The 20,125-nt window shown below is 45.6% G+C and overlaps 1 protein-coding gene and 1 non-coding gene across 2 annotated transcripts in view; one reads left to right on the top strand and one right to left on the bottom strand.

The window, feature by feature from the left end:
* Nucleotides 1–2,582: 2,582 nt before the first annotated feature.
* Nucleotides 2,583–2,689, bottom strand: LOC135894359 (U6 spliceosomal RNA). Its single transcript, XR_010562368.1, has one exon. It is a non-coding gene; the product is annotated as a U6 spliceosomal RNA (small nuclear RNA).
* Nucleotides 2,690–3,911: 1,222 nt separating this feature from the next.
* TMEM259 (transmembrane protein 259) overlaps nt 3,912–20,125 on the top strand; it is a 30,853-nt gene continuing 14,639 nt past the window's right edge. The window contains exons 1-3 of the mRNA XM_065422136.1: nt 3,912–4,148; nt 13,602–13,868; nt 16,178–16,355. Coding sequence (XP_065278208.1) covers nt 3,912–4,148; nt 13,602–13,868; nt 16,178–16,355 — 682 coding nt within the window. The remainder of the gene's footprint in view (nt 4,149–13,601; nt 13,869–16,177; nt 16,356–20,125) is intronic.

The following is a 20,125-nucleotide window of genomic DNA, read 5'->3' as shown; positions in this document are numbered from 1 at the left end:
TCGTCCTGCCAAGACTTCCCCGGAGCATCATGTCATGACTGATGGCACCCGGGTGCTCCCTACCCGTGATCAACCAAGCTGGCCAGTAGATTGAGCCGGACTCTAGACTGGTAACTATAAAATTGTGTGTGTTAATTGTTGTATCTTCAATAAAAGGCGTATTGCTATAAAAACTCCACGGCCCACCTGTGCCACAACAACTGTTTTCTGCATATAAAAGCCAGGGCCAGCATTAGGGGGTAGCAAGCAGGGCAACTGCCTGGCGCCCATGTCACAGGGGGCCCTGCGAAGCTAAGTTGCTCAGCTTAAGCTTCAGCCCCGGGTGGCAGGACTTGGAGCCTCAGGTTTCCACCCCAGGTGGGGGGGGCTTCGGCTTTCTGCCCTGGGCCCCAACAGGTCTATTGGCGGCCCCCCTGAAACCTGCTCGCGGCCCCGCAAAGGGGTTCGAGACAATGGCATTTGGGCTCCCGCTTCATTTCGACGGCTAGATTTTGCTTTGAGGGAATGAGGCCCAGAAGAGTGTGCTGTGGGGTGAACCCGTCAAGCCAGATCGCACAGATTGCTTCAAAAGCATGTAGTGGTTATTTATGAAAGGGCTAAAACAAGTTACAATTATTTTGCTGAAGGGTTTGAAAGTTATTCCCAGGTCACCTCACCAAGGGCAGTTGGTTCTTCTGGGGCTTGTGACTGAAAGGAGCAGCAAGGCCAGACTTCTTGCAGACAGCATATTGGGCACAGCTCTCTGTCAGGACCAGGTGGGATGTTGAGTTGCAGCAGAGAACCACCTGGTCCTCACTGGAGCTCGGAACGGCTCCGTAGTTGCAAGGCGCCTTTCCACAGTTGCCAGTGCCGAGCCACTGAGTTCTTTGTCACGTATGTCAAAGGACCAGAAAGAGGTCTTGAGAACCACTGTTTAGTGCACCAAGGTGGGATGAGGACACAGTGAGAATCAGCTGCGGTGAAGCAGAGAAAGCCACCTGGCCAAGCATGGGAAGGGCCCATATATCAATGATTTATTCACAAGCAGAGTTTAATTAAGGGGAGCAAGAGCTTTGAGGTGTCAACAGAGGTGGTTTTTCCTGCTGCCCCACCCCCCTCGGCAGGGCACCTCCTGTTTCACGGCTGGGTGGGGGTACTGGCCCTTGGCCAGCTGCCCTTTCCCAGGCCCCTCAGACAGCTGGAGTTAATCATCCCACAGACCACACCCAGCCCAAGGAGCTGCAGTGGCTGATTTAGGGATGGGGCGGCCTCCCTGGGAACCTCAAGCGTAATCGAGTGGTTAATGCCAGCACCCCCTGTCACATTTCGCTGCTGAAAGGGGGCTTGGCTGTAACCTGGCACTTTGTGATTTGCATCTAGCCAGAGTGCTGAAGTCAGCTGTGATCCGAGATACAGCTCCCAGGATCAGGGAGTTTAACCAGACATGGAAGGCAGTAGTTTGACCAGACATAGACCTGGGGGGGAAGTTTAAACAGATGTGGATTCTGGAGGGGGGGAGTTAGCCAGGCGCAGGGGGGGGGGCACGATGCTGGGTTCTTTAAATGCCTCTGGGGCCACCAGGGATGGGATGATCCTGGCAGGGACCCATCTCACGGGGGGGATTGCGACGTTAATCCATTGCTGTGTGTGGTGTGCTGGGGGCCCTGGGAAGCCTGTTTTAACAAGGGGCCAGAAGCAGTCGCTAAGCAGCCTGAGTGATTTTTAATTTGTGGGCTGGGCACCAGAGCCCTGGATGGGTTCCAAACGCTGAATGAAAAAATACAGGCGTTGCTGGGACTTAAACTGATAACTCTGCCAGATAACAACAACCACAGCTAGGCGCTGGTGTGTTGCCCGGTGGGCGTCTCTGCTCCTTGTTGGCTGCTGCTCAGCTCGGGGTAAAGCATTGCTTCCTCCCCGGGCGCCTGTATTTATACAACATCCTCCTCACACAGCTCCTGCACCGCTGCATATGGGCCCAGCAGGGCTCTCCCAGTGTCTTTGCCAACAGTGCCACGTTTTCTGTGTTGGTTGTAGGGCCATGTTGCTGTGCTACTGGTGGGCACCAGACCATGGCCCAAGCGCCAGTCGTTTTAGCCACTGGGACAGCGGAGCGTATGAGCAAGCAGTAAATATGCTGGCAGCATCTTGGCTAAATTTGGGCTTCCTGCCGCTGCCGCTGAACCAGCGCGAGCAGCCACTGGGGAACGTGTTTGGGAACATTCCCTAGCGTCGGTAAGGGCAGCTGTGGCGTAGGAGCGTGGAGCACCCATTCTGTTTGCCAAGCCAACACCTTGTCCCAGCCTCTATTTGTCAGAGGGTGGAGATGGATGGCAGGAGAGAGATCACTTGATCATTACCTGTTGGGTTCACTCCCTCTGGGGCACCTGGCATTGGCCACTGTCGGCAGACAGGATACTGGGCTAGATGGCCCATTGGTCTGCCCCAGTATGGCCTTATAACGGTGCGGTGGCTGGGCGGACCTCTTAACGATGCCCATGGTGCGACTTTCCCCGTGTATCCCCACGCCCTCTGTGCTGAGCTCCGGATGGAACAAGGTTCCCAGAGGCCAAACCTGGGTAGAGCCCAGCCAGGCGTCCACCAAAAATATGGAACGCTTCACGAATTTGCGTGTCATCCTTGCGCAGGGGCCATGCTAATCTTCTCTGTATCGTTCCAATTTTAGTATATGTGCTGCCGAAGCGAGCACAAATGTACGTGGGACCAAACTGCTATTTAAACCTCCATAAACATAAAGTTTTATATATTAGGGTGAACAACGTTGTGGCTACAGAGAGATGTATTCATAATTAGAGAAAGCAAAAAACATCGTCTGACACGTTGGGTGGCGCTTTTTTATGTTTATCCTCGTAAATCCTTTTAATTTTTGTACCAGTCTCATGTCGCGGTGCATGATGGGAACCAGAGCGGCCCTCCTGATGTGAATATTCAAATGAGGCTGGAAAGGCCCGGCCTCTCTCACCCGCCACCGTCCCAGCGTTCCCTATTAAGCAGCCGCTCTTGGGCCTCGCGCGCTCGTTGTCGCTTAGTCGCGTCCGGGCCGGGACAGGAGGGGGAAGAAGATGGCGGCGGCGGCGGCTCTGGCCCAGGGGCAGTGAGAAGCGGAGCGTGGCCGGGCGCGCGAGGAGGCCCCTGGGCACGGCGAGGGAGGCAGGGCGGAGCGGGGCCCCCATGGCCGCGGGGCCGGCCCAGGAGCCGCGTCGCCCCACGGGCCTGCCCCGGCCCCGCCGCGGCTGGTAGCGCGGCCCCAGCGCCCCCCGCCCGGGGCTCACGGAGCGGCCCGCCGGACGCGCCCCCGAGCCTGCCGCGAGAAGGGCTCCCGCCCGGCCTGAGCGCCCCCCCCCGGGGGGCTGAGTCCCTCCCCGCGGTCCCTCCCCCTAGGGGCAGCCCCCCAACCCCCAGGGGACCGACTGCCCCCCGCATCCTGCAGGGGACCAGGGCTCCTGCCCCAAGGGGTAGCCTAGTGACCCCCGTCCCGTCCCCAAGGGGTCACCCCCCAATTACTTTCCCGGGGCACCCCCCCCGCGACTGTGCCTCGGTGTAAGCCTCCTGGGGGTAGCCCTCGAGCCCCTCCCTCCCCCTTACAGAAACAGCAGCGATTCCCCTCTGGCATATCGCCCCCAGGTCCCTCTGCCGGGCGTCCCATTCCCCCCTGCAAAGGGGGCACTGAACCCCCCACCCCCGAAGGGAAACTGCGTTAGACTTAGGGAGGGTAGAAACTCCCCCTAAGGGGCACAGCAGCCTTTTTCCTCCCACCCCACCGAAAGGGCTAAACTCAGGGGGACAGAGCCCCACCAAAGCTCTCTTCCCGAGAAGAAAGTAGCCTCTCCCACTGAAGCTCCTGCAGGGGAGGCAGGCCTTCAAGTTCTTGCACACTAACCGCCTAGCTCCCCCACCCCCAGAGGATCAGGATGTCGGAGAACCAGCCCAATGCGAACAATCACCATCACCCCGTGAACAACAACGGGGGTGGTGGGGCTGCCGGGGGAAACAACCGGGGGGTACGGAACCCCAACCTCAACCAGAACCCCCTGATTAATGTGCGCGATCGCCTCTTCCATGCCCTTTTCTTCAAGATGGCTGTAACCTATGCCCGCCTCTTCCCACCCTCGTTCCGCCGCATCTTCGAGTTCTTCGTCCTTCTCAAGGTGAGGGGCAGGGCTACTTATGTATAAAGTGGAGGGACTTTCTCCATCCATTCTTCACCCCCAAGTGCAGTTCAATCAAGTTGCTTCCAAACAATTCTTACCCCCCAGGAAAGACTTGCTGCTACCCTAGGATCAGTCACCTAACTCCACCTATACTAGCCAGAGATACTGTCCCACTAGGCAGGTGTATTTTTCTATTCATTAGGAAGGGATGAACCATTGTGATCGTTATTACACACTGCAGCTGGGAGCATGCCTCCGAGTCTTGGTAGAGAGCTGCGCTAGCTCTGCTCAAGCTAGGCACCGTGGTGTGTCTGTTGCATCGTAGGCCATGGCATAGGTTAGCCACCCAAATACAAACCCGCCCAACCCTCTAGGTCTGAACTCAGGTGGTTAGTCCCTGTGCTGCAGTGTCCACACTGATATTTTTAGCATGCTAGCTAGAGTGGCGTTAGTGTGAGTCTGCCTACCTGGGCTCAGAGGCTCGCTTCGAGCTGCAGTATGTGTGCCCTTTAGGGTCCCTTTAATAAATTGAAAGGTTTGTGAGGGCATTTTCCTGTATTCTTACATTCATAGAATCATGGCAGTTAGAAATGGAGAAGTCCTGTAGATTCAGTCTGCTTCCCTGCTGATGCAGCATTGTCTCTTACAGTCTGTGCTTCTGTGCTTTGTTTTAGTTTTTAATGACTCGACAACAGTGGCTGCCAACATTCCCCAGGAGAGTTACTGGCTTATCTGTCACATTCTAACCTCATGTATGAGGAAAAGGAGTAACTCAACAAATCTCGGACTAAATAGTCTCTCTCCCCAAATGCCTCCATATTTTTCTCTCTCTGGGCAAAAGCTTGTGTGAATAGATTTTAAAACCTTATATCGGTTTGGGAGTCTTTCCTTGTGCTGCTGAGATTCTATTGTGTCCTCTTGTTAACAGTTCCTAGATTTAAACTTTTGACTTATTCTAGCAAAGTGGTTTATTGAAGCCAGAGGGATGGGAAACACTGTCTTATCGTTTTGTCAAAGTTAAATCTGGAAGGAATATTCCTGGATGTGTACACATGATTCCCCTCCTCCCCCCAGTATAACGCCCACTACCTCAAAATTGGATAGTGCATCTCATTGAGCTCCACAGTACAGGATACAGATTTGGGGCGGGGGGGGGCGGCTTTGGTCTGTGAAGAACTCTGAGCAATGGTGCACTGGATAGCCTCTGTGCTTGGTAGTGGGGTAGTAAATCTTTCATATCTAGGTCACTGGTTGTAGTCCATCCTAGATTGGTAGGCTAACATGTACCGCCTTCTGATGGTTGTGTGGCCAATGTGAAATGATTTGGTGTTTTCAACCTGGTTTCTGGAAAGACAGTTGTGGATAGAAATAGGTGTTGTCCACATTAGGAAAAGGTGAGGGGAGGAGAGTTTATCATGTGTTAGAAAACACTGCTTACCTCAGCCTGCTAAGTGTGAAAACTACAGACTACTTTGTCCTCTTGTCTGCACTTTTTGGTACCTTTACGCAACCACAGCTGGTATTGATTGGTCTCCCTTGTGGGCCGTCTCTGCAGAGAGGCCACAGTTTAAATAGGCCATAGAGGCTGATCTCCTCTCACTCCTCAAAGTTGCAGATCGGAAATGAGGCACGTTAGTGAGATCTGGGTAGGGACGTGCTGTTACTGTCTACGCTCATGTTTTTCACCAGTACTAAATGTAAAAAATTTCACAAAAAATGATTAGTTTCTAAGAGACAGCAATGTACTTACATTATAGTAGCATTAGTCACTTTAAAAAGAAGGAAACAAATAGGACAGTATTGTCAAGTATAAAACAATGCCTATTTCATCATGACAGAATGACCTTAATATGCTAATAGTACCCTTTCACTCAGCATCTTTAGTTGTTGTTCTTGGAAATGGCCAGGCTTTTTAACTTTTCCTTTTCTAGAACTAACTGAAGGCATGCTTAAAAACTTGAAATGGGATGGGACCACCAGACTACATTGAATGAGTTGTAGCCAAGCGAATAGTGTCTGTTGCAGAGCTCTGGGTAGCTGAATTAGCCATGCATACATGTGCAGAACAACCTACTTTTATCTTAGGAGTGAGTTTAAAAAGAAGTCTTAAGTTGTCAGGTAGAAAACAGGGACTCTGGGACAAGTGGCATACATAAGAGTGCTTTAACTAATTGACCAGATTTCAAGCAGATGTTCTTTTAAGTAGGGACATAGTGTGATGCTGGCTGTCTCTAGTGCTAAACAGTCTGGGTATAGATCTAAGGCATGATCCTGCCATTTATCGTGTAGGGGTGAATTCCTGTACAGAGCTCCTTCAATTGTCGAGATTTACATGCATGTATTGAGTTGCAGAAGCAGTGTCTAGGTGAGCTTTGGTATTTATTAACTTCTGCCTTATCTATTGGTCCCTTGTAGCTGAAGATGTCTTCGTACAGCTCAGCTTCTTAATCAAATCTGCGGTGTAGCTGCCTAGCTTTGCCAGTCTGTTTACTCCTGCTGAGGAGGTCAGGGATAATGAGTAACTAGAACTAGTTGTGTTACACAATGATCAGGCACTTTAAGGAAGTTGGAGAACGAACAACCCCTAAAACTCAGCCATGGTGCTGTATTCTAGATGCTCGCTGTTCTTGGTGGAGAACTGCACTTCAAGCTATTGAATGTATTTGTTAACATCACCCTGGATTGTTCCCCAAAATAAGGTGGTAAAAACCCATTAGTCTGTAGTGATATCACTTTCTTCTGCTAAGTATCGGGGTAGCCGTGGTAGCCTGTATCCACAAAAACGACGAGGAGTCCGGTGGCACCTTAAAGACGAACAGATTTATTTGGGCATAAGCTTTCAGGGGTAAAAAACCTACTTTTTTAGGTGCATTTGAAGAAGTGGGTTTTTTACCCACGAAAGCTTATGCCCAAATAAATCTGTTAGTCTTTAAGGTGCCACCGGACTCCTAGTTGTTTCTTGTTAATTAATACTGACATTAGTCCCCTTGAATGAAAACTGAAACCCTCTATAGTTTTCAATATAATGTAGATCACTGAAAAGTGCCCTATTGAGAAATGGTAGTTTAGTATTCCTAATCTACAGTGAACATGCTGGGAATAAGAGGAATTTTAGACTGGAGAACTACTTGCGTCTGTGCTGCATAACGGGGTGTTCAAAGTGCATGGCATTCATATTGGGACCCTGGATCATTTTAGGATCTAGCTTAGGGATACGGTCTCACAAATCGAGAGCTGAGATCCTTTCTGATGCTAGCTGTCAAAGGTGTTTGGGGGTGAAAGATTCTGCCTGGGAATCATGGAGGACAGGAGCCATGCTTTCTGTTAAGTTGAAAAACTGATTGCTGCAGGTTGTAGAATGTACAGGGAGATTGCTCGCTGCGCTCACTTGCATGTCAGCCCCAAGAACGCTGCTTCGATTAATTTTCAATCACTTTATTGCCACATTATGATGTCGAAGCTCATGCAGAACGTTGAGGTTCTGAATATAGGGCTGATGACATGGTAGTAGCAGGGTTTAATGCTATTGTTCTCCCTTTCTGATTTGGTGAGAGGTTGCCTGTCTCGAGGCTATTTGTGCCTCTTATGCCTCCATAAAGTTATGCAGTCTTTCTTGTGCTTTAATGGGAAGTATTTGTTATTCCTAATAGTTTGGGGAAGTATTTTGTATGGTGAAGAGAAAATTGTCTGTTTCGGTTTCTCCTCCATCAAAATGATTGAGTTAGGCCTCTTTTGGCTTTCCAGCATGGCTTAGGTCTTTCAGTCTGATGGCCGACTGCTGAATTTGGTAAGGGTTCGCCTGTGTTTTGGGCATTTGATCTGTAGAGTTAGTGTGCAGGGATTCATAGAAATGTAGCTTGTATATTTTGTTCTATGCTTTCCAGCAGGACACCCGTTGTGCTTCACACCAATGCTGGTGTCTGAGCTCTGGGCACAAACTGAAAGGTTTGAGCAGGTCTTGTGGCTGGATGAAGTTGTGTGCGCTTTCTTTGATGTTTTTTTCCTCTCACTATTAGTTATCTTTGTGCCCAAAGGCCCCAGTTGGGATTGGGTCCCCATCGTGTGGGGTGGAGACAACCCCTGTTCTGGAGAGTTCAGTCTTATTCTTGATTGGAAGGAGACATTACTAAATCTGATGCTAGTACCTACCTGATTGAACAGAGACTGGGGCCTGGTCTGCACTTAAAATTTAGGTTGGCATACTACTTGTGTAAAATCCACACCCCTGCACAACATAGCTATTGTGATTTAACTTTCAGTATAGACATAGCTAAGTCAGTGGAAGATGCTTCTGTTTACCTATCTCCTGTCACTCGGGGAGGTGGTGTTTCTACACTTAACTGAAAAAACCCTGACATAGCGTAGATACAGCCTACACTGACGGGGTTATGCCAGCATAGTTATGGCTTTGTGGTTATGCTGGTATGGTCCACGCAGCGCGGACGTAGCCTGCATGTAGGCATCTCTTGACTTTTTCTAACCTTTCCTACCTGAGCTCAAGTTGCTTTTCCTGTTTGGTCAGTTAACCTTGTAACAAATCAAAGGAATGCTTGTTTTAAGTGAACTTTGCCAGCATAGATCTCCGGTTACTAAAGACAGTATATTGGCTTTCTAAAATAGAGAGAATTCAGTGGAAAGAAAACTGCAAATGATCTGGAAATACTGTCTCTAAAGCTAAAGCTGTACCATTTATCATCTCACTTAGCAGGTCTTGTATAAATGAAACCAATAGGTTCATCCGCCTTTAAAGAAAGATCATTAAGGCCTTGTCTATGCTGAGATCTGCAACTATGCTCTAACTACTCAAGAGGGCCACTAGTTTTATACATGACTCTAGAAAGGTTTGGAGCGGGTTGTAAAATCTCTGTGTAAACAAGACTAAAGTGGCCCCAACTTTCCCCTTAATTTTGGTTTCCTTCAACAGTGGACATGTAGGATTAGAGAGACTGTCTTTCATTATCCATGCAGTGAATTCCCCCAGTAACTAGCGGCCTAGGTAAATGAAGTTCAGGAAGAATCTGGTTAAGCTAGAGAAGGTAAGGTCTGGGGCAATCCTGCCTTTTCATATAGATCTTATATGGTGCTAAAAAAACCTCTGCCTGAAAACCCCAGCACGCAGTCCTCATGACACCATTGCTGTTGTCAAAGGCTGAAATGATATCCCGTGACACGTTTGCTAATGCTATCACCGATGTTATAGGACATAAGGAATATGCAGCCAGCATTTTGGGCCAATTCCTGGTCCCATTGAAGTCCATAGGAGCAGGATTTGTGCCTTGATGCATATGGGTAGAGTCTGCCAACACATGGAAAATTTTAACAAGTTTCTGGTTATTTTTAAAATTAACATTTTACAATTTCAAGTTTTATATAAACCAGTGCACAGATACAGATATACTTGTTTTATCTGGCCAACAGTCAAAAAAATTGCTTATGAAACATACTTTCCTACCTAATGCCAACCGTAAGGGTTTTATTTAAAAACAAAGAGACAGGCAAGAAACAATATTCAGGTTCAGAAACCTCAAGGAAATTTGTACAAAGATCTGAAATATGACGTTTCATAATTCAGTTAAATATACATATTTTGTGTGTGTGTGTGTGTGTATATATATATATATATATATATATATATATATATATATATATATATATATATACATACATACATACATACATACACATATTGTGAAAACTTCATCATACAATTATTGCACTTAAACGGCAAAAAAAAGAAACATTCTCTCCTAGATATAATGTTCCATGATCCAATAACTAGCTGCTCATGGGTGAAATTTCTTCCTAACTCCGAGAGAGACCGAGTGGGTGAGGTTAATATCTTCTATTGTACCAACTTATGTTGGTGAAAGAGACATGCTTTTGAGTTCCACAGAGCTCTTCCTTAGGTCATATCCTGGGACCAGCACGGCTACAACTCTGCAAACAACAATGAAAGATTCATAACTCTGGGCTGTTGGTGGTTGGCTTATATGCTATAAAATAAGGGTTGAGGTACCTTATACGTTTTTACTCTAACTAGCGCCATATGTGAGAGAGCCTCTAACCAGTGTAACTGCAGATCTGTTTCTTATCCACATAAATATCTATTCTTTTGGGGGTCTCACTGTGCTTTTTGCCTCTATCTTGAATTTTCTCAGAAAGTTGCTTAAATCATCTATTCCTCCTCCTTCCCCCCTCCTCCCCCCATTTAGCCCTCTAATGATGATCTAGGGTCATAGGAGGGAATCTTCTGGTCCCCCTTGTTAATGGCTTGTAAGAGTGTATCAGTACCTAGCCCCAAGACCACTCCTTGTTTCCTCCCAATGCTTTGAGTTGCAGTTAGAATAGTGGGAGAACTTTCCTGGAAGGTGGGGGAGGGGGTGTATGTTTAGTGCCTCTTCTGGACACCTCCTCTCCTTTTCTTTGCATCAGCTGTAGAAGGATAATCAAAGTGAATCTGTCAGTCTCTCCTCAGTTGGCCTGAGTTTTGGAGCTGTAGGGACCTTAAAAAGGGAACAAGCAACAAAAATATGACCATCAGATGATGTTTACAAAGAAGTAGTAAAGGTTTCTAGCTGCAGGCTTCTTCCTCAGCCCTTGTTGGTTTGGAATTCGTAGCGCTCCTTCTCAAATCCTGCTTCCTTCACCTCTGGTGAGATCAGGTGGCAGGGGGGCATTGGTAGGAACTGCGGCCGCTGGGGCTGTGGGGAGCCAGATAAAAATGAAACTCTCTTTAAGCTGGCAGTTTTCCTGTAATGAATACAACACACGCACCTTTCATGTCCAGGGAATGTCCCCAATTGGAGCATGTTTTTTCGGTGTAGTAGCTGTTTTGTGTTACCTGCTTTAATTTTGTACCAGCTCCCTGTTGACAGTCTTGGTGGCACCAAAATACAATCTAAAGGGGTTGGGTACTTTTTTTATTTTTTACTTTCAACTGTGTGTTAAATCCACAGAGGAAGTGCCCATGGAATAGACTCAGCATTGTTTGCCTCGTGCCCTCCCTGGAGAAGGTGATCCCATGGTGCAGAATTGCTGTTTAATATTGGGAAGGAACAAGGAACAGCCTTGGGGCTGGGTGTAGATGCGTTTATAGATATTTTAAAGCTGGATCAGAAATTAGATCTCATGGTTGCCGAGAAACGCTTGGAAATGTATGCTGATTTGCACCTTACAGGCTCAAAGCCCAGAAGGCAAATAAGAACCCAACATATATTTTAACATCATGATTTTGGGGCAGGTCTGACTCATTATTTTTGAGTACTTTTTGTCTTGGCAATAATGGGTACTGTCTGATCTAGACATCAAATAATCTAGATACTTCTACTGTTGAGGCTTTTTTAGCTCCCTTACAATAAAAGCACACAGCTGAACAGCAAGCTAAGGAATAACACCACATTTAAACAGCAGCCAAGCACCAAAGATAGTCTATTCCAGGAATCCTGAATACAAACTGTAGGCGCGTCCTGCATATGTAAGATACAGTAGGGGAGTTCTACCAAGCCAGAAATCAGAGACAGGCTAGTTGTATCTGGGAAGGTTTGTGTAGTCTGATACCTGTACTTGGTTCGCAGTCATGTTCTTACAGGATTTGATTGATCCTGGGATACCATCCCCATTCCTTTCATTACATTGTGTGGGGTAATGAAAATATGCAGTGCTTAGCACTCATCAAAGATGGTTTCTTAGTGAAACATATACCTGTAGCCCAATATATTCACCCTGGTAAATTCTGGGACTTTGCTGTTAATGGATCATTATTAGATTAAAAATTTTAATTTAAAAAAATGTCCTTATGCTCTTGTCAAAGCCCTAGTTTATTAAGGTTAAAAGTGTCTTTAAAAAAAAATTAGCTTACTTTTCACTGTTTAAGCTCCATTCAGCATGGGGCATGAAAACAGGCTGGTCAATTTCACTATCTAGTGATCTTTCACTAGTACAATTCTGCAGTGTTTTCTACAGGTAGAAAGGAGATGATTTTAAATTCAAACTCTGTCCTTGGAAACTTAAAAAAAATAAATCACAAGAACTAACAGAAAAGTTTAATGAAAGTCTTTGAAATAAGACCTAAAACTATCTGACTCTGTCCCTTTAAAACATTTCCGGTGACTGTCTCATGACTTGTGATATCTCCTGAGCAAAGGTTGTATGTTGGCACTAACCTAAGCAAGGACCTTGTCAATATTAAACTGAATTCTAGAGGCTTGGGAATAAATACATGAGAATTAATTACTAGAGTTACACTTTCTGGAACATTCTGTCCCAGTGGATTCATACAGTATATTCCCTCCACTGGAAACCAGTTTCTGGGTCAGAGTGGAAAGTCTAGTAAGGGATGGCTTGTTTGCCAACAAACAAGCATTTGAAAATGGCACAAGAGAGTGGGGTGAGGAGAGCCAAAGGTAAATGGGTGGTGTGCATTTTTTGGAAGATAGGTTACTTTTGGGGAAAACCAGGAAGTTAAACCTTGTGCTGGGGGGGAGGGATAGCTCAGTGGTTTGAGCATTGGCCTGCTAAACCCAGGATTGTGAGTTCAATCCTTGAGGGGGCCACTTAGGGATCTGGGGCAAAATCAGTACTTGGTCCTGCTAGTGAAGGCAGGGGGCTGGACTCGATGACCTTTCAAGGTCCCTTCCAGTTCTAGGAGATAGGATATCTCCATTCATTTTTTTTTTTCCCCAGAGGTATCCAGGACAGTTTCTTTCTCTGAAATGGACCTCTGCTGCCATATTAGATGGCTATTACAGCCCACTATCTGGTAACCATTATTGCCAACTCAGTTGCTAGTAGAACTGATATTGTGCCTCCTATTCAGAAAAGACTGGGCGCCTGATTCTCTACTGCCCTGCCCCTTTGTGCAAGCATTTACACCAGTGCAAAATGAATGTAAAATGCTACTATTTTGGGTCAGAATCTGGCCCTGGTTTTGTAACATTTTAGATCCCTGTAGCATGTGAACAAACCCAAACAATATACATACAAGTCTGCTGAAATACAGCTGCTTCTGGGGTGGCAGCCACTCAGCATACAGCACATTGTGCAACAAGTGTGTGAATGGGGAAGCTTTGGTCAGTGACACCAGGCCCAACTTCTACTCCTGTGAAAGGTATAATGGAGCCTCCACCCACAGCAGACAGGCCTCAGCTTTACAAGGTGTGACGAGAAAGGCTGATGCAGGTTCGTGGCAAAATACTCCCTGGATCGGCCTTGCCCAGCTGAAGAGATGAACTGGTTCCAGGAACTTTAGCTGTTAATATTTTGATGCTTAGACTGTCGAGACTGGGAAGCTTCAAAGATCTTGGCTATTTCTGTGTCTGTTGGCCCAAACACATCCAAGTATCTTACTGGTTAGCAAGAAACATCTATAAAGCATGTGAGTTTGTAAAAGTAGCAAATTTAAAGGGAGCGAACTTGTACTCACGATCTCTCCCTTGTTTCCTGCTGTTTCAGGCTCTCTTTGTGCTATTCATCCTGGCTTACATTCACATCGCCTTCTCCCGGTCGCCCATTAACTGCCTGGAGCACGTGCGGGATAAGTGGCCGCGCGATGGCATCCTGCGGGTGGAAATACAACGCAACTCCAGCCGAGCCCCCATCTTCCTGCAGTTCTGCGAGGTGGAGAAATTCCCGGGAATGGTGATTGAGTCTGTGCATGAGGAGGAGGAGGAGGAAGAGGAGGAAATGACCGTGGAGATGTTTGAAAACAGCTCTGTCAAGGTAAAGGTTAGCCATGTGCTCCCTGGGAAAGAGTTGGGGATGTTTTGTTTCCATGCTCCCTGCAAGAACTTTACAGATTGGCTTGGTGCCAGTGAAATATTCCTATGCCCCACCCTTGTCATACCCCCCTCATCATTTAAATTGAAAAAGAACCTCTGACCTCTCCAAATGCCACCTCAAGCAGAAACTTGTGTGACTAGAGTGGCCGGTAAATTCCATCTCCATTGACCCAGTGGGAGATGTGATTTCTAGAGCTGAAGGCCCATCGTGGAAAATGCCCCGCGCCAGCCCTTTCCCATTCAGCACATCTGTTGCATCACTTCTTTTGCAAGCTCTGAAAATCGCATTTGAAAATGGTGGGCAGGAGGGGGTTTGTTTAGAAGCAGACGGTGCATGCAGTGCTGTTAGGCATTCCTGGGGCTGCGCTATTGGATAGTTTGACTCAGATGCACAGGTGTTCTACATTTTCCTGAGCAGCGTCAATAACATTTTCTGCCTCTCCTTGGATCCCCCCTCACCACCGAGTGATGTGCACATCTGTTTGCGATAAGTGCTGTCCTCTTCCAGCACATCATGTATGTGTGAGGGTAATGTGATCTTCCCAAACTCAGACCAATAAAGCCTTTATCCCATGTCCTCATGTATTCCCCCTGTGTCATATATTACTGAGAAACTATTTTTAGGTATGTTTTAGAGGTTTTTAAATCACTGTATTGGGATTATTTCTTGTATCTCCCTGTCTGTAAAGCCTGGTGATGTTAGATGCCATGAGTAGGGCCCAGAAGGGAAAAGAAATTAAAACAAACAAATGGAAAATACCACCTGCAAAATAGCCTTTCTGTACCTAAAAATGCCTCTGCTTTAAAGTCTGAAACCATGGTCCCTTTCAGAGCTAGAGAGGAGTGCTGAGTCCCATGGTCTTGTAACTGGGCAGTGGGTCTTTGGGCCCTTAAACCAGAGAGCTGTATGTAGGTCATATGCCCGTTTCTAGTCGTGTGTCCAAGGGGAACTTGCATACTCAGGCAGGGGACCAGAGAGGAGATACTCAGGGTCAGGGAAAGGGCTCTCTGCAGCTGTCTGGCAGAAGTCCTGAGAGGAAGACACCTTCAGGAGCTGGTTGTGGGGAAGCCTCAACAGGGAGGCTTGTGAAAGGCCTGGAAGAAAAGAGCTAAACGGCTGTAGGGCAGTGAGACGGGTTTGGGTGGTGGCAACTTGCTCTGAATCTTTGTTAATCAAGAGAGCCCTGTGAAGAGAACTGGAGCTGTGCCTTTGTTTGCGACGTGACTTCCCCTTCCCCGGCTGATGGATCAGCTCGCCAGCTTGCGTGTCCCCTTTCCTGTGGTAGAAAGCTCTGTTTTTTTTAGTCTGCTGGGCTACAACACACCAGACTGAAAAGCTGAGACATTTTTAGGCACAGAAAAGCTGCTATTAGCCCAGGACTGAATCTTGGCCTTTCCAGGCTAGGGCTAGCTTTGTGGGGGAAATCAACACATAAAGGGATGGGAGAGAGATATTCCCTCTGGTGGGTTCAGATAAAAATATGGAAGCTGTTTGAAGCTCCAAAGGGATTTGGAGTGTTAAAATAAAACTTGGGGTGGTGGATTATGGTGATGCAGCCATAGGTATATAGATAAATTCAATGTACCTGTGCAGTTCATGGCATTTCTCCAATTTAGCAGTTGGCTATCACCTCCACATAGCTGGCTCACATACATGAATGCTAGTAACTAAATACAGTCTCTGTAACTTCACTCCCCTTACCCTCCTGGCTTTTAAAATCTTTAATCTGTGGGGCCCTTCACTTTGGGATCTCCTAGTCTGCTGTTCTGGTTTACTGGTGCAGCCACCTCAGGTTCAGAAATGTGATAAACAATGATTTTGTGCTGCCCTATCAACGTCTTGGCAGTTTGTTTGTCTGTGATCGAGTAGGCTGTTAACATTATGCAGCTCGTTCTGTCCTTGAAGTCTACTGGGACTCTGTCACGTGTAAGAGGGTAATTACCCTGAACACGCCAGGCGGTGTAGTCCCACAAGAACCCTGCGTCCAGCTCCAACAGCATTTCTCCCCATGCTTCCACCATTTTTTGTCAGTCCAAAGCTCTGTTTTAAGATGTTACTATGAATGCTTGCAAAGGTTGGGTTTTGTGTCTCTTTCCTCCTGGACTAGATGACCTCCTGAGATCCCTTCCAACCCTGATATTCTACGATTGATTCAGTGTTTGATTTGTTAACTGGATGGTGGAGGGGCTTGGAAGCTCAGAATCGAAATGAGCACTAATGCTACTTTCATTCCAATGGTTTTTCAACAGTTTGAGCTGGACATCGAGCCCAAGGTGTTTCTCAAGCCACCCCGGGCGAGCAGCACTGAGGCACTGACCCAGGTGACCCAGAACGAAAGCCAGGAGTTCTCGTTTAGCGAGGCGACCACTAAAGGTATGCAGCCTCTGAGTGAGACTGTGTCCGAGTTTGAGATGCTAGCCAGAGCAGGTAAAGACAACTTACACTGGTATCCATGTTCCCTCCTCCCCTTTCACCTGTATATCCTCCCTTTCACTCCTCTTGGCGTCTCGAGGCACTTGCATAATAACCTTTCCAGATGTCCCCCTTGCCTTCGAATGATGTGAAATTGACAAAGACTGACTTTGGTTCTGTAGAACTTTGCTCTTTGGCTGGAGGGCTGGGGAGGGAGCAGGCTTGTGCTGTGAAGTCTGCTGAAGCCTCTTGTCGCCAGTAATATCTGGATTGTTATGCTGATCCTCAAACTGTGGCAGGCCACACTGATAAAGCATCACAAGAATGGTTATACTAGAACAAACTGTTTGGTGTGGTATCATGTCTTTGACAGTGGCCAATGCCAGATGGGCCAAAAGAAGATGAACCAACCTCCCCTTCACCTTTCCCCCCCATAATTCACCTGAGCAACTGTGTTGTCTTGTTATCCTCTAGGGGAGATGCAAGAAAGTCCCGAGAGGGGTTGGAATCAGTAAATCCAATTTATAATACATATTCTTAATAGTACTAGTAGGGATTTTCTGATCCTTTGTCCAGGAATAGCTAACTTCTCCTGAAAGCATTTGTACTGATCCACTGATCTTAACCCTGGCAGATTGCGAGATACGGAGATGCTAAAATCACATCATTCAGAATACCCCATCTTGCTTTTATCTTCCCTACTTCAATTGCAACGTGATTTTAGCAGCTAATATCGTACACCTTTTAGAAAGAGACCATGGGTTTTTATCCCTTAAACTGCGATTCAAGGCATATGCTTTGGTTTCTGTCTGTACTAGATAGCTGTTAAAATCACATATGGGTTGAAGTAGGATCATGATAAATGGAATGACTTAATAGTTAGCGTATCTTGTTTACTGAAACGGATGTTTTATTTCACTGGAAAACTGGGATTCTTTGCTTTCCAGCAGTCCAAACCATTATTTCTAGCTATGAAGGATTGAGCGCTAACATTAAAATGTTCACTGTTCCCTTGATCTTGCAGTATTTATTTGGTGCTGGTCTACGATTGATTTAGTCCTGAACTTGTGTTGGTGATTAGGGGGTCATGACACTGCTTAAGACTTGGGAATGAAATATATATTGTATATATCACAGAGGTGTTTTTTTTTGGGGGGGGGGGCAATACCATCATTGAGGCCCGTGCAAAACTCCCCCATGTTATCTGTAGTGTACACTGAATAGGCTCTTCTGCTGAGTTCTCAATAGAAATAATCTGACGAGAGGAGAGAGAAATTAATAGGTGGTGCTGTCCACTTCTTTACAGTGTAATAACCAAGTGCATCTTGTCAAAAAGGTTTGTGGGAATGGAAATAGGACTCATTTCCCTCATCTTCTTCCTTCCCCACTTAAAGGGACACGGTTTAGTTCCCAACTTTTAATCTTTGTATAAGATACATTAAAATTGATATAGATGCTTTCATGATCTAAATGAAAGCAATTCTTGTGATGGGATTTAAACCCTTTGTCCGTGTTTGCAATTGTGCTACGAGTGAAAACCGAAAAGTAAAACTGACCAGTCTTCTTTCATCACCTACTGGGTGAAATGTAACAAGTAAACAAGTGGGAAGCTGCAAATCTATGTTGAAATTTCTCTTACATAATGTGTTGCTAGTAACTCAGGAAATGAAGTTACATTTCTTATATATGACTTTTAATCTGTGTTCCTTTAAAATATTTTCATCATGGGAAGCCTGACTCTCTCTTGGTCTGCCTCCTTTAGGAAGGAAGGAATACTATGACACTGTTCGGGGAAAAATCCTCTTTAAAGGGATTGGCTGCTCCTTAACAGGATTTTTCTGGTCTTGGGGCTGTCGCAGCAGACAATGTCTAGTTCAAACTCCCATTTAAGCAGGCAGTCATAACAATCATAAAGTGATGTGAAAAGGCTTTTTTTTTTTTTTAAATCTACTTCTTCCTCCTGCCTCTGGTTTTGGCCCTTCTGGAAGCAGCAGCAGTTCCTGTCTCCTGAGATGTTCTAAGTCTAGAGAAGTTAGTTGACTGTGGTTAGAACCAGCAGGTCCGACTGCAGCTGCGAAACCTAGGGAAACTTCAAAGCGCAGGAAAATGTTCAAAACTGTCTTCAAAGTACAATGCATTTAAGCTTTTTTTGGCCTCCAAAATATACATTTATAATTAATTTAACGGAGGCACGTGGTGTTGATCTTAAAGCACCGAGTTGGCATACGCTATTGAGTTGATTCAAGTTTGCATGAGTTGACGCAATATGATGTGCTAAATTAACCTTTGGGATAAGCAAATGTGGCAGCTATATGTATACCTTGTCCTTCCAAGAAAGCGGAGTAGTTTTGTCCCGTGTGGGGTGTCTACTTACCATTTATTGTAGTCAGAGTGACGGGGGTAGGAGAATATTCTTACAGCATTCCCAAAATGTGTAGAAAATGGAAGTTGCATAAATCTCCGCCATAGATTCCTTGGAGAACACACAGGTGTGTCTGTCCATCATTCTTTACACACATGTTGCAGTGTGAAGCGTCAAACCCTGATTACAACCGTGTGGATTGTAGCCTGATTTAGGGTGTACTGATCATATTAATTTGGATAATATGGGAATTTAATTTATTAATTTAATTTCTTATTTAATTTAATTTTATTTAATTAATATTAATAATACTAAATCACTAATATTAATAGTATGGGTTTTAGGCTCGCCAATCTGTTTGATCAGAAGATAAAAGTTCTTGTCCCGAATCAGGCTCCACAGAATTTACAAAGGACCCTCGGGGGTATGACAGGAAGCTCACACTAACACAGATATAGCCTTAAAGACTTTTTATTAAAATTAATAATAGTAAGTAAATGGTAAAATACCCAGAATTACAAAGTTACAATTGAATTACTGCTATTCAAAAGATACATATGATAATATAGTATTATATGCAACAAAGCTTTGGTTAATATACTCACACCCTTCCTTTATAACCTGGTGGTAAGAGACACGGGAACAGCCTTGCAGTTCAGGTTTCTTAATTCTTGAGTGAGGGATGCAGTGCTTAGAAGAAACTAATGCTATGAGCTATTAAAGTGAATGTAGGGTTTACTTGACTAACTTAAACTTAAAATCAAAACCTAATAAAGAATAAAACTTAAGGAAACCAAGCTTAGCCTAGTTCCTTTGAAACTTAAAGTTTAAGAAGAACAAGTATAGCCTACTAATAGTAGCAGTTATTGTAGATAGAGTGGAGGAAGTAAGTGAGAATAAGTAAGAAATGGAGTAAAGTGAGAAATGGAGATGGAGTGAGAATGGAGTACTCTATCGAGGTGGGTAACTTCTTTTATAGGGCAAGTGCCAGAAATTCTTCCTTTTATGCCCAAATTTCATTTCTCACCCACAGAAATGTTAGGGTACACTTACCCCATAGGCTAATATGTATGTGCGTATTGATGACAGGTATGTATGTATGCACATCAGTCTCTTGTGGTGTACTTGTTAAGTCTGTGGGTACAACACTGAAAACCCCCCTATGCCATTCTCCATTGTCTATTGGTCTAGATAAAAGGTCATAGACATAGGTGTGGGTACTTATTTAGGTATAGAATAAACAAGAAAGGTCAACTTTACTTTCTGGGTAAAAGGGCCCAATATAGATATGCCAACTTTGCTTTAGCTTAACGTACTGGTTTTTTGCCTCTAGGTCTCTTGCATTACAGCCAAACGTACTTTAATATAAGTTTATAAACGTAGTACAATACATCAAATACCTAGTGTGACAAAGTTCCTCCTC

Source organism: Emys orbicularis, chromosome 24 (genome assembly GCF_028017835.1).
Source record: "Emys orbicularis isolate rEmyOrb1 chromosome 24, rEmyOrb1.hap1, whole genome shotgun sequence".
In the NCBI taxonomy this organism is placed as follows: domain Eukaryota; kingdom Metazoa; phylum Chordata; order Testudines; family Emydidae; genus Emys; species Emys orbicularis.
The sequence above is the reverse complement of the archived record's forward strand: the minus strand, read 5'-3'. Positions and strand labels throughout refer to the sequence as shown.